The sequence below is a fragment of the Malaclemys terrapin genome, chromosome 14 (genome assembly GCF_027887155.1).
Source record: "Malaclemys terrapin pileata isolate rMalTer1 chromosome 14, rMalTer1.hap1, whole genome shotgun sequence".
In the NCBI taxonomy this organism is placed as follows: domain Eukaryota; kingdom Metazoa; phylum Chordata; order Testudines; family Emydidae; genus Malaclemys; species Malaclemys terrapin.
In genome coordinates, this window is record NC_071518.1 from 27,828,571 (window position 1) to 27,843,052 (window position 14,482).

Below are 14,482 nucleotides of genomic sequence, written 5' to 3' on the forward strand. Positions count from 1 at the left end.
TGATGCCTGCTGGGGTGTCAAAATGACACAGCAGCCAGAGCACCTAGTAGAGATGGTTATTGTCAGATTTGAAAGACTTTTAATGCACTGATCAACTCCTCTTTGCCTAATGTTTGGAAGTATCTAGTTGTTTTGTGGAGACCTGTAATGTCAGAAACTGAGACATAGATGGTCAAACCTAGTGGTTGGAGCAATGGCAGTTGGGCCTAGTGGTCAGTGCAGTGGCAGTCAGGCTGGGAACTGGAGCCAGAGGTCAGAGCCACAATCAAGAGTCAAGAACATGATCAAAACAAGTATAGGACTAGGAACAGGGCTGGAGCAGGTTGGAGCCTGTAAAGTCTGTCACCACTATCAGACAGGAGAATTGCAACCTATGAAGTGATGTCAGGCAGACTGAGCTGCTGTGTCTCAGGTGAGGCTTATATACCTGCCCTCAGAGTCACCAGACCAGCTCCTGGTTTGTGGATTGGCTGGAGCCTAGCACATCACCACATGTGGTTTAATCAAGCAGGGATGACTCATCACCTCACCTACAGTCCCAATTTTACAGACCTATGATGTTTGGGGGGTTCTGTTATACCTCTGAATTTATGGATGCTTAATCGTATCTCTGAACTTTCTGATGTTTGTCCATCATTTAACTGTAAAACCCTAAAATGTGTGGCACTGTCACAGTCTGATGGTATTTTACTTGGCAAGGCTACACTCATATTTTGAGGACTTGTCCTTCTTTGTTCCATAGGCGAACTGAATAATCCCAAAATGGTGCAGTGGAAGAGATGTGCAAGAAGAAGCACTTTACTAGGCACCAGAAAGAAAAGGAACATATATCTTTCAGTCTGAACAAATCTAATCTAACAGTTGGTGTCTGTGTTTTCTAAGCTATTTGCTAATGTATTTTTGGGACCATTCTTCTGGAAAGATGTGTGGGTGGCAATAGCAACTGAAGTGGGGGAAGATGGTGAAGAGTGAGCTGCCATAGGAAGGATTTTCTGCAGTTGAAAGCAGATGCATTAGCTGGTGTTTGGAAGTGAGTGGGCTGTGAAGAAGCAGTAGTTCTGTGCATTGTGGAATGGAGAGGTGGGTGTATTTGTGCCATTCCAAAAAGTAAACTTCCACTCCTGTGGCTGTAAAAGAAGGACTGGCCACCTGACTTTCATTCTTCGCTTCTGTCTTCAGTCCAAGCATGAATACGCTAAAGACCTTACAAACAAAATATTTCTGTTCATCTAACAGTCACTACATTTGAATTATAAGATGAGAGAAGCCTAGAATTTTTTAAAATATTAAATTGTATCTGTTAGTTGCTCCTAGATACCAGGTGGGTTGGGAGCTTCATAATTTACCTAGATTAGGTAAATTTAGTGGGTTATGGGTTGGTGGGGGGAACGTTAACACTGTATCTGTTTTTTTCTTGCACTTGGATTGTATATTCTTCCAAATGTAGGACAGATTCCAAGTCTCAAGAATGCTGCTGGTAGAGGTGATGTGAGGTGTGGAGCCCTACTGTTTCTAGCTCTCTGATCAGAGTGCTTGGTCCTGCAGTCCTCATACAGGCAAGTCTGCCATTGATTTCAATGGGAGATTTGCCCGTGTCAGTAATGCAAGATTGGGCCCTGCGCTGTGCACAGCCACGTAATCTGATCTTCCTGCTGTGGAAACTGATGTAATCTCATTCTCACCCCCTCCTTCCTCCAACACCCCCGCCCCCCAAAACAACCCCTCCTTACTCCCAGGAGGATTCTGACCAAAAGGAAAGGAGGATGCAGCTGTGTACTGCAGCAGCTTGTTGGGGGTGGAGATTTGTTAGAGAAATTAAGAGAGGGTTTGGATGCAAAATGGATACAACAATTTACCAGCCCTGGCTCAAAATCAAATTGCCTGAGTCTCAACATGTGGCTGAAAAAGCAAGTGTTTCCCTCTTCTGTAAAATAACAATAATAATAAATTAATAAATTAACGACTTGCCCCAGTGAGTATTTTTGAAGACTGTACTAGAAATAGCTCCTTGATCTAAATGATTGCAAGAGTTGATGAAGCTGTTCATACTGTTTGGGCTCTTTTAGAAATCTAGGGTATGTCTCTTCAGAGTTATTGCTGCCAAACTCTGTTTTCTAGGGGTGGGTTAATGACCAGGCATAATCAGGCCTGCTTGGAAATAGCCCACCTTCAGATTGTGGTATTTTGCTGATGGGTGAACTGGGCATCTTAACTTCCGTCTGCTTCACCATTTATTTGGGGTTATTTTCCTTTCCGCTTGGGAATTCTAGGCTCAGTTGAATTTGTTCTGTGGTTTGTAGAAGAAAGAGCTTGTTAAAGAATTCCCCAATGACTTTGAAGTGAACTATTTATTTTCTCTCAAGGGTTATTCAGTGTAGACATTTGCCCCTTCTCCTCTGTTTTTTTCACCCCAGTGTTTCCTGAGCTACAAGCATTCTTGGAATATATTAGTTGTAATGAGTTATATGGGCATCAAAAGTTTTCTTTGAAACTTCATGGCATCAACATCTGTTAGCTCTTAGAGAACAGAGACGCAGACAAAAGGGCTGGGGGGGGAGGGAGGAAAAAGATATTAAATTCTGGAGTATGAAGTCTCAGCCTCAAAGACTGGGAGGGAGGGAAATCTGCTAAACTCGCTAGCTTTGATGTGGTACTATGGCCCTGCGATTCCTTTTAAGGAAATGTGCCTGGCAGACTGGTCCCTGTATTGCAATATGGTCTGCCTGCTGAAACACTGAATCAGAACAGCACTCAGATTCTTTAGCGTAAAGCCTGCCACAGCTGTTGTTGCTACAGTAACATTACAAGGGAAATTTAGTATCCTCAGTTTTCAGCTATTGAGATGGCAATTGAAATTCCTTATCTCATAGGTAACTCTCATGTATATTTTTTTGAGAAGGCAACTGTATAGGCATTTGTAATCCTGCTGACCCTGCAGGTCACTATGTCACTGCTCATCTAATTCAGGTTTTTCAAATGCGGTGGCAATGTTTTAGCCTGTGTCTGTTTCTATGTACTTAGTGCTGCTTGGCATTCAGCATGGTTTTGATATTGTACTGCTTGTAGGATTGAATATGGACAGCTTTTCTGTTTTTCTTCGTCCTTTTTTCCCTTAGCTTTCTCTCCTGCTGGCTCATGGTGGCTGCCTAACATATTTTTTAGGGGGAAAGAGGAGGGGTGAAAGCAGCGTGTGCCTTTGACGCTATTGATGTCTATGCTCTCGCAGGGCGCTCTGTTGACTCAGTTTTAGAAGTCATGCTAGTGGCATTGTTGTTCTTTGCTGTGACTTCCTGGCCCAGTAAAATTCTTGCCTGTTGTAGAATGATTAGTTGACATACCTGGGTTTTCTGGGGGGAAGGGGTTGTGGTGAGTGGAAGAATGTGAGCCATCTGTTTTGCCAGCACCTCCTGTTGACAGATTTATGGATTAATGGTAGCATACGTCTCTGGGGTTGCACACCTGTGCTGTTTAGCCGAGTATAATAATAGTGCATTTTCATCCATAAATCTCAGAGCTCTTCACAAAAGTAAGTATCATTAACTCCATTTTACAGATTAGAAGTTGAGGACCAAAGCGGTGTAAATATCTCATCCTGCACCACAGAGTAAGTCTGTGGCAGAACAGGAATTGAATTTAGATTTCCTGACAACCACAGCTGCCTAAATAATACCTCGTCTACTAACAAGAAGAGATTTGGGGAATCTAAGGGAGCCTAGCAGAGGAACAGAAGTTATCCATCTAGAGCAGCTTTTAGATCGAGGCCTTATGCTGTGGGAGAACCTGTGTTCAAATAGGGAGACAATCTGGATTTTCTCAGAAAAAAGTTTGAAAATTACAAACTAAATCTATAAGGTCCCAATCCAAAGACCATTGGAGTCAGTGGAAAGTCTATCGTTGACCACAGGGATCTTTGGACCACATCCTAAATGAATGCTCTACTGCGTAATGAGGCACAGACTTGACCTTTATTTTTTGTGCTTTGTTCTCAGTGTAGCATACAATGGGTAATATAGCTTCACCATCCTAAGGCACCTGGAAACCATCTCAAAGAACCATCTTAAAGAAACTATCTGCCTTGTTGTGGAAATCTTAAAAAAACCACCAACACATTTTGGGGATTTGGTTGAGCTTCTCCAGCGTGGAAACTGGATGAAGATGCTTCCTCACCCCTACTCCTTTAAATCTGGTCTTCAGGATAGTTCGTGTCATAGGCAGGATAAAAGAGGCAGGGGGAAAGAAAAGAAAACTGGTGAACCTGTCATTGGCAAAGAGCTTAGAGGATAGTTAGAACAAAGTAGAGCAAATGTCTAAATCTCAAAACTGAACACATGGCCCGCTGAAGGGACTTTAAAATGAATTTAAATATAGCCACAGGTAGGTTTCTTGTCTTAATTCCCTTTCATCTTGAGGACTAGATATTTTTCATCTGGAAATAGTTCATTTTCAACTAAAAGTTTTCACATTGTTTCTCTAGAAGTAATATTTGAATCTCTAGAAAAGCTGATCACGTATTAGCTTCAAATTCAGTGTAAGGTAGGACAGTATTATCTATCAGAAGTTCTTGGAGTAGAGTATCCAAACACATCTCAATCACCCTAGTAAGGCAAAGGCCACACAAATAATAGTGTGATAAGTGTTAATGGTGGAGGTGATTTTGAAAGACTTAGGAAGAGCTTCTAAAAACATAGAAACTCCCGACTTCAACTTTACCCCAAACAAGAGATGCCAATACCAGTGACATTCAAGCTGCAATGAAGATCTAGACTAAGATGTCCCCTAAGAGACAGCATTGGTTGTCTACTAATTTTATCTGCTGACACCTGAGTTCTTATTCCTGGTGTTTTTTGCAAGTTGAAGGCATGCAAAAGAAGGTCAACATTTTAATGATCTCGTGGGTTTTCTCTCTCACAGGTTCATGCTGTATGTGGTCTGTAGAGTCCTGGCCAAACTGTAGTAGAAATCTCACATTTCAAATGAACTGAACTAACTTGATCAGGCTGACAGCTTTGTGTGCATCTTTAGTGAGTGAACATAAAAAGGAAGGTTCTACTAACCACTGAAAACCAAGGTGAAAGGCCTACATTTCAGTATTGAGGCTACCTGCTTTCCAGAGGCTGAGGAATGCATGAGAAATACCACAGAGGGATGTGAAACTTGGTGTCTTTCTACCATGTTGGAAGGTGTATTGAGGATCTGGGAGTGGGACAATAAAGATACAGAAAGCGCTTTTAAAGTGCGTGTTGCAAGTCGACCTGCAGCTTTGCCTGGTTACGCAAAGCACCTTTGTTCCTCTGCCACTTCTTTGAGGGTCCTCTATACAGGGTCGTCTGACTTTCTCCAATGGGACACCCTTCAGAGCACATCGGTGTTGCTCCTCAATTAGAGGATGTGCAGCAGTGATACAAGGTTTCTTTATGATTATTGTTATATTGTTTTAAAAAAACCTTTCTCTAACTTCACAACATAGTGCCAGCAGGTGGAGTTGCCTCTTGATTCTTCAGTTGGAGGCAAGACACTGGGAATTGGGTGAAGCAATCAGTTCTCTGAACAGCTCTACCGTTTGCTAATATATCATGACTCTAAAAAAAAAAAAAAAAAAAAAAACCTCTCTAAAGGAGCCTCCATGCTCAGAATATGAAGAGGAATGACCCAGTTGTAATGGATCGCAGACCAATACAATTAGGGGTAGATAAGTCAAATTTATCTTTTTACCCAAAAGACTTGAGCTTGCCACTTCTGCTTAATAAACTGAATTACTACAGTTACGATGTATATCTTAATACTGGTCTAGCTGAAGTCACCTTGACTTCTGGCCCAAGTGTGAGCTGCTTTGCATTTGCCTTACAGAAAGCAGAATCCCAATGAATTTTTAAATCATTAAGTAGTTTAAAAAAGCAAAATTTAAAAATACACATAGAGTTTACATAAATAGGAGAGGGAGAAACTCTGCTCCATGGTGAGAAATATTAGACTTGTACTAAAGCGTAAGTGTGTGGGTGTTAGCCTTTGTAGTTTTGTCTTTTCCACTGAGTGGTTTTCTGCATGGTTCGTGTATCTGTTGTTAATTTTGTGTTGTTTTTCTGGTGATGTTTCTGTTTCAGCTTTGTCATTGGGAGGTTGAGGATATGAATGGATTCATAGAAATTTGTATTTGTCTAATGCTGTAGGTATACAAAATGCTTTATAAACACGGAAAGCTAGGAAGCCCTTGCCACAAGGGGCTTACAATCCTAATGCAGGCAGGCAGAGTACAGTCGAAAAGATCAGGAGTAAAAAGAGGAGCAGGTAGCACTGAAGAACAGATTAATATTTGAGGCGTGATTTTCAAAGGTGTAAGTGGGCAATGCATGACCAAAGTGTGTGTTCTCAACTTGGGGGTGCGGTTATGATTGCACACCTAATCATGGTAATATTTTCCACAATCGGCCATTTATACCTGTAACTCGTCATTTGGATACTCACAAAATTAACACATTTAATGAGAAGCTAGCAAAGAGCCCTCTCCAAATATACCAGTCTACAGGGTATAAGGTATAATCCTAGAGCTGTCTGGATTTCAGACCAGAATATGGAGCAGATATGATGATGCTCGTGGACAAGACAGTAGTTCTATATTTATATTCTTGGACTTTGTGGCAGCACTCAACATGGTTGGAATCAAGAAAGACCCTGAAATAGCTCAAGGCTTTACCCAGAGGTACCCAAATACTTCTGTGAATCAGCTCCTCTGTCCCCCAGGTGCTCTCACCTGTGCAGTATCAAATTGTTCAATCCTCTCTTGGCCTATTGATACCTGCATGCATCTATTGGGCAAAAGTGAGAGAATTCTTGGGCTCAATTGCCAACGATATGCGAATGGCATTCAGCTCTGTTATGCCTTCACATCATTTGCTAGAGCTAGTCAATAGGCAGTACTTGGAAACATGGAAGGGGATGAGAGCTCAAATATAGACAGGAGTAACATCATGCAGAGCCTGGGATGCAAAGACAAGGAACTTAGCAGACGGAGGGGATTGAAGGAGAAGAGTGACATGGACAGAAGAATGGGAAAGGAAGATGATTGCAGCGTTTTAGATAGCTGGGGATGCAAATCCAATAGCCTGGAGATGCCCGGAAATGAGTGTCTTGACTTCAGTAATTCAGAAGATCATGTCTGTATTAAAATTGAACAGGATGGTTAGGGCTCAGATTGGGGTTAAAAAAAAAAATAGAATTTCCAGTGTTTTAGAATTCAGTGTAGAGTTCGAGCCCTACTGCAAAGGGGAGCAGAAGGTGTGATTGCCTGACTATAACCAGCTACATAGAAGTCTGGAGTAGGGAGCTTTTAAAAATTGCTTTTCTTCCTTATGTATGTATATACTGAGCTGCATTTCTGAGGGAGTTGTACTAATTAACTCTTCTCTCTATCCCTACCCCCTTAAATCTCAGTTGACTACAGTGGCACCTATCAGAAAAGAATATGTGGGACACAAGGTCTTTACTGCTGAAGTCAGCCAGGCAGCTGTTAACAGCTTTGAAGCAGATGTCTGAGCTTGAGTTTTAGTCATTTTGTATGATTTGTGTTGATAGCTAACAGGGGCTAACTTATTTATCCGGGAAACTCCCACTGAGGTGCAAACACTTGCTGTAGATGGGATCCTGTTTGGCAACCTATAGAAACAGCACACTGGAATACTCCTTCTACATAAACTTTTCTTTTCTTTACTCTTTCAAACATTCGCTGACCTCATTTATATAGTATGTCACAGGGTACATCTGGTTTTGGTTGTTTCGTGACTTGGTGTTCCAGTTGGAAAATGCAGTGTTGTGATTTAAAACACGGTGTCAGGACTGTGATATATCTCAGCTATCTAAGACTTACACATGGTTGCTTTTGCTCTCTTAGGCACCAGTCCTCTAGTACAATCTGCTAACATGGACCTTTGCATCCATGCAGAGCAGAATTGTCTATGCTAGCAGAATGAAATGCAAGATCGGAATCTTAATTTGGTGTTTCATCACATCTACTATTTCATCAAGCAGATATTTCCTTTGTTTTTTTTAAAGACGTTCCTTCATGTTCTTCTTTGGGTATGCTCATCTGATTAGTGCCCTGCCTCTTCCCATTAAAATCATTTATTTTTCCATTGCCAACATGTATGCTACACCATCGCCTTGCTCTGTTGTCATATTACATTTTCAGAATTGCTGAAGCCAATGCATTTCTCCCATCTCAGCCTCAAGAAAGAGATTGTCTAATTAATCTTTTAAAACCAAACTTGTGCGTAACTGGAAGAACTCAGCATTTTTTACAATAGTGAAGAAATCAGCATTGTTGTGTATAACTTTCCCCTAGCCATTGTCTTTTTTTCATTTCTGAGAATTATTATATGTGAAATGTCCAGTACACTTTTCACAAGCAGAGAGCATTATGGTACTTACATAGGTTGTGACATCTGTCTTTGGGGTGTTAAAATATACTGTAAAAAGAATAGGAGTACTTGTGGCACCTTAGAGACTAACAAATTTATTAGAGCATAAGCTTTCGTGGGCTACAGCCCACTTCTTCGGATGCACGAAAGCTTATGCTCTAATAAATGTGTTAGTCTCTAAGGTGCCACAAATACTCCTGTTCTTTTTGCAGATACAGACTAACACGGCTGCTACTCTGAAACCTGAAAATATACTGTGATACTTGTTTCCAGGGCAATTTGTTTACCAAAACAATAGTGATATTTGGATCAGTGCAACTTTTTGTGGCTTAGTTTTTCAGTTTCTCCCATAAGATGTTAGTATAACAGTAGATATTTTTAGGTCTAGTTTCCCACACCTCTATTGCGTAAATGTCTGTCTATCAGAAATAATGCATGTCATAATCTTACTGGCACGAAAGAGCAAATGTAATTGGCAGCTGATGAGTTCTAGCTGTCTAGATATGTCAGTAAATTGTGCAAGTGTTGCTGTCGTCAGCTTCAGGACTGGGTTGTCAATTCATATGCCATTTAACACGAGCATTACTGCTCTACACCATCAACAAACATTCCCAGAAGTTGGTGAGTCATAATAATTTGGCTTAAGGGGGAAAATAATTATTGAAAATTTAGTTTGTATGAACTCACTACCGTAACTTAAATGAATAACTAGAAGCTACAGAGGGAGTGAAGCTAGAACTAGCATGTAAAAATATTTACATAAGACCCATTTAATGATTAAAATGAGAAAATAGGGAGTCCAACTCATTGAATATTAACTATTTGCTTTCCCCTCTATGCATTCTTTTTCTCAGTTTCCTCCTGTTGAGGTATCAGTTGCTAAAGGTGCATTTTATTAGCTTATTTATTTGGGTGGTGTTTTTTTTTTTACAGTGAAATATCTTTTGCTTTTAAAAGAAAAGGTTTTGTTTGTTTGTAATTAAGCTATGACCAACAAAAAGTTTGTATAAATAAATAAATAACAAGACTCTGAGGTTTGTCCATATGGCTCAATGGATTTCATAATTTCCTCTGGCCCAGAAGATAACAAGATAACAAGATTAGGCATCAGCACTTGGGAGTCCTATCCAATGCCTATACTGCTAATGTTGGAGTTCTAGAGGTTGGGGCTACAGAGCGGAAGTTATTCCTCTGTGGTGATTTCAGCTTATAACTAGCAGCTGTCCCGTGGCTCTTTTCTAAGAAAATAGGTGATAAATCAACATTTCTGCTCAGTTAAAAAGCAGCTGCTAAATATCTAGCGATGTGTGAACGAATTATGGTCCTGTGTGTGTCTGCATAGTCACTACACTACCTAGCTCATTACGGTAAAGTCATTGGAGGAGCTCTTGAGTATCACTGTTTCAGGGACCCAAAGAAAACGATACCGTGTACCTGTTCAAAGGGGCATTTGAAAATGCAAGCAGAAAATAAACGTTGTAGTATATTTACAACTGAACTTATCCTAGTGTTCTTAGGGCTTGGACTCATCAGTTCTGTTTTAATAGTGCAAGTAAATCAAAAGTTCTTGTTAGTCTGAAGAACTCTCCTCACCCTTTTTTTTTTTTTTTTACACAGTAATGAAGGTAAACACTGATTTTCACAAATGCATTTGTCCCTTAATTTTAAAAAGTCCTAACTTTACAGATCTTTTGTGTAACCTTCAAAAAACCAGAGTCTGTTATTTCCTACATTTTTTTTCCTTTTCATGTCCCCCAAACAGTCCTATGTGTACAGTTTAAATGAGAGAGATAGATATGTTAATGGTGTGATTTCATACCTACAGATGTTAGTGTGAGGACTTCACACAGAATCTACTCTTGAGTGCCACGCAAAGGCAGCTAAATCTACTTCTTCAAGTTCATTCTTTTATGATGCTTGTCTCTCCACCTTATGCCAATGTCTGTGCCTACACATGTGAGGATGGTATTGTCAGGCCCCTAGTTCATGAGTTTTGGAGATTTCATCCTCTTGCAGAAATGTGATAATGACCAACCGCAGCATTTAATAGCATTTCCCTTCCTTCCATGCCCATTCCTTTCTTTGTTTACTTTGGAGATAAGGGCTGGTGCTTATCAACACTTATTAAGAAAGAAGGGGCTGTAACAGATATTTTAAATTAAAAACAAAGCTTCAGAAAGAGGTTGTGGGATTTGCTACTCGGAAGAACAAATCAAAAATGGCTGCTCTGATGGCGCTGCAAAAACCCTATAGTTTTATCCAGCACAATCATGCCTTTCAGTGAGATTCATTCTCATGCAGTGGCTGCAGATTTGGGCCACCAGTTCATAACTTTATTTAAAATGTACATGCAGAAGGAGAAAGGGAAGTTTTCAGGTTCTTCAGGGTTGTTCAGACAACAGTGCATTCTGTAGAATCTAATTAAAAAACACAGGTAGAGAAATTGGTCTCAGAGTTCCTAGGGTCTTATTTCTTGCTTTAGTTACCTCCTGGTCTGCAGAAAGGAGACAGTTGGTAACTGCTAACAAGTCGCTTAGAAAGGTACGGCAATGTACAGTCTCTGAAGGTTAAAAAGTTGCTGAGCCTCTGTCAGTCTCTTTAAGACTCATCTTGATTAGATGACCTCATTAAATAAGCTAATTAATACAACCAGGCCTTCTTTTGGAGAGATACTGACTAATCCTTGCAGAAGGCTCCCTAACTGCTGCCCCTAAATCCCAGGTGAATGCCAACTTTATTGGCTTTGTGTTTTTTAGAGGTCTCTGCAGTAAAGGTATAGTGGCCATGAATGGGATACTTTAAACTTTTAGAACTGTACTTTTCCTTTCTCCTTGTTATCATAAGCACTCATGAAATGGTGTGTATGTGCACAGGGAAGATGATTGCATTGTGAGGACTAGTTGTGTTATAACTTACAACATTTGTCATTAATTTTGGAACCAAATTAGGCATTTGATTAATGTTTCAATGTTTTGTAAAGCCATTTAATCTTTTTTTTTCTTTGTACCTCTTATTTCTACAGGATCCGTCTGGTGAAGGTTACAGAGAAACAATTGGTGATGAACACTTTCGTCTAGAAGGTACATAAAGAACAGTTCTCCTTAGTTAATACTAAGGCATATTTGGAAAATTCAAACCAGGTCATACAGTGTGAACTCTGTGAATAATAGTGTGTAATCTGTATGGGGAATGTCATTATCTTTGGTGGCTAATAAGACAGGGATACGCCATATTTCTGTAACCCTCCTAAATCCACAAATCTAGATGATGTCTCCATTTTGAGCTAGGAGTGTGATTCTCACCACCAGTAGACATACTCACTCTACCGCTCATCAAGCTAGCGCACTAAAAATAGCAGCGTTGCCATGGCAGCAGTGAGCAGTGGCATGAGCTAGTTGCCCCAGGTGCAAACCCTCGTGGACCCCGTGGGAAAGTATTTGAGGTGACTAGCCCACGCCATCGCTCACCGCTGCCCATGCTGTTGTGGCTTCTTTTTGTAAGATAGCTCAATGAAAGCTAGTGCGAGTATGTCCACTTGCACTGGGAATCACACCCCCAGCTCCAAGTGCAGATGTGTAGCCACAGTCCGTGTGGCACAGAGACCAAATTCGTTAATCTCCAATAAGAATTAGAGATTTTTGCTCAGCACGTCTTGAACAAAAGAGCAGATGTCATTATTTGCGCAGATCTCCTGTCTATCAGGCTAAACTTGCCTCTTCTGTAATTGTGGCTCTAACAGTAGTGGAAAATGGTGTAGCTCTGCTGTAAAGGGAACAGCAGGACCGTACCCATCCTGTGTGCCAAAGAACACAGCTTAATGGGGCTTCTTGCACCCTAATGGGTTGGGTATGGGGCTGAGGAACACAGAGTTGAGGACGTTGGATCTTCACCTGTGTAGATCCACCAGCTATACTGCCCTGTGTAGCAAAGATACAACAGCCCTGGGACTGCTGAAGCACTTATGAGATTGTCCCTTACACAATGGCTAGTTACTTAGGTTCTGGGCTAATGGAAGCAATGTCCCCAATTAGTTCAGTGTAAGGAACCATACCAAGTTTTATTTAGACAATACCATCATTCTATATAATGGCTACTTGTGCTCGTGTGTGGTTAGAAGACTCTGCATAAAAATTTCCTTGGATTTTAAGGTTTAAGGTCATTGAGACAGTAGATAAATCTCCTGTTTTGAAAAGAATAGAGATGGATACTGCATGAGGTTGCTTAGAGGAAGCTTCAGTGGAAGAATTCATTAAGATTGCTATCTAGAATGATGAGTTCATACTTTTGCAGTTAGAAGCTGGATGTCTTTTCTTTTCTTTACTCTTTCAAACATTCGCTGACCTCATTTATATAGTATGTCACAGGGTACATCTGGATGTCTTCTGACATTGTTCAGTACCTACACAGTGGAAGAGTTCATTTTAAAGAACGCAAGTCCTTCAATATGTTTGTGTTCTTTTACGGTTCTCCCTTGTAAGTTCTAACCAGATCCAACTCTGCATAATTTGTGAGTTCTGCTGGGGTCACAGCAAAAGATGGCACCTGTGCAGTTTTTCACATCAATAACCCAATACCCTTTCACTGTTTGTCAAGAAGATTACCATCCAGAGCTCATCTTTGTGTTGGTGGAACTGAAGGTGCTAAAAATACCTTTTCCCATATCTGTTAATATGGCTTCTGCAATTCTGCTCTGCTAGTCCAGTAGAACTTTCTCTACTTATTTCTTCCTGAGTGGTAAGCCTAGGTTCTTAGCCTCCTTTTGCTTTTCTCTAGCAAATGATTCTTGGAGCATTTTTATTCCTTTGAGGATGGAAACATAAAGTTTTAAATTTCATTTAGAGACTGCTGCCTAATTTATATTAGAAGGGGTATGTAAACTATTGGTCTGCATTAGGACATAAGAACGGCCATACTGAGTCAGACCAAAGGTCCATCTAGCCTAGTACCCTGTCTTCTGACAGTGGCCAATGCCAGAGGGAATTGTTACCCACAAAAAATTCTGTCACTCACACACTCTAGAGGCACCCACCTTTACCCCGTTCCTAGGGCTCAGGCATAACCCTGTCAATTTAGGCACCCACCCTCACCCTTCTGTGGGCTCAGGCGTAACCTTATGCTCTGCGGGTTTGTGGGGTATTTTATCAGTGAAAGAGCCTTACACAGTAATATCCTACTTAACCTCTATTTATTTACAATCACCAAAACCAGAATTCACATGCTACACATATAGTTCTCATCACTCTCAGTAAGGCAGATGAACTTTTCTTGATGGCCAGTCATGATCTGGTCCTTCTGGGGGACTGCACGATGTCATTGGCAGAGTGTTGAGGTCTGGCAGCTTTGTTCTCGGGGCTGTGTCCTCGAGCTGCTTCCCAAAGAACTTCCTTTTGGAAGTTTATAGAGTGAAACTAGAGTCCTGGGGGGAACCTATACCTTAACCAATCACTAAACTAACCAATCCTAACAAAATTCTCTAACCAATCCTACCCCACCACCTTAATTAAGTTACACCTAGCAAAATTAATTATGTAACAGACAAAAACAATCAAAGAACCAGACAGAGATCATACAGACAAACAATAGGGAAGTGGGGACCATAATGACAAAACAATAAAGAAGTATAGAGTTTACACCCACAACTATTGATAAGTGATTTCTTGCCAGACAGAATGCCATCAAATTAAGTTTTCTTTAACCATCTTAAGATCTGTTTCTTTATCTGGTGACAGTGGGTGCTATTAGGACGGGGTCGCCTTCTTAAAAGCCCCATATGACATTGTTTTAATGTAATTTAGATGGAATATGAGGATGTGACTTCCCTCTTCTCAGTTAATGGCTGCTGCTCTTTTAACCTGGCTGCAGACGAAGGCCTTATTCTTACAGTGTGAACGGTAGATATGATGTGCTGAAATCAAACAGAGTTTGTAAAATGACCATTACCAGGGTAACGCCTGTCCACTTCTGTTGGGTTAGAGTTGGCAAGACCCTGCTCTCAGGAAGTGTTGTGGAATTGTTGAAAGAAACTAGTTTAAAACCATCAGCTGATTTAAAAGCTACTTTTTCACATAGAA

General features: G+C 40.7%; 1 protein-coding gene across 3 annotated transcripts in view; it reads left to right on the plus strand.

The window, feature by feature from the left end:
- Positions 1–14,482, plus strand: part of NKD1 (NKD inhibitor of WNT signaling pathway 1) — a 159,086-nt gene that overhangs the window by 77,195 nt on the left and 67,409 nt on the right. For all 3 annotated transcript variants that reach the window (XM_054048668.1, XM_054048670.1, XM_054048669.1), the window contains exon 4: positions 11,434–11,491. In XM_054048668.1, coding sequence (XP_053904643.1) covers positions 11,434–11,491 — 58 coding nt within the window. The remainder of the gene's footprint in view (positions 1–11,433; positions 11,492–14,482) is intronic.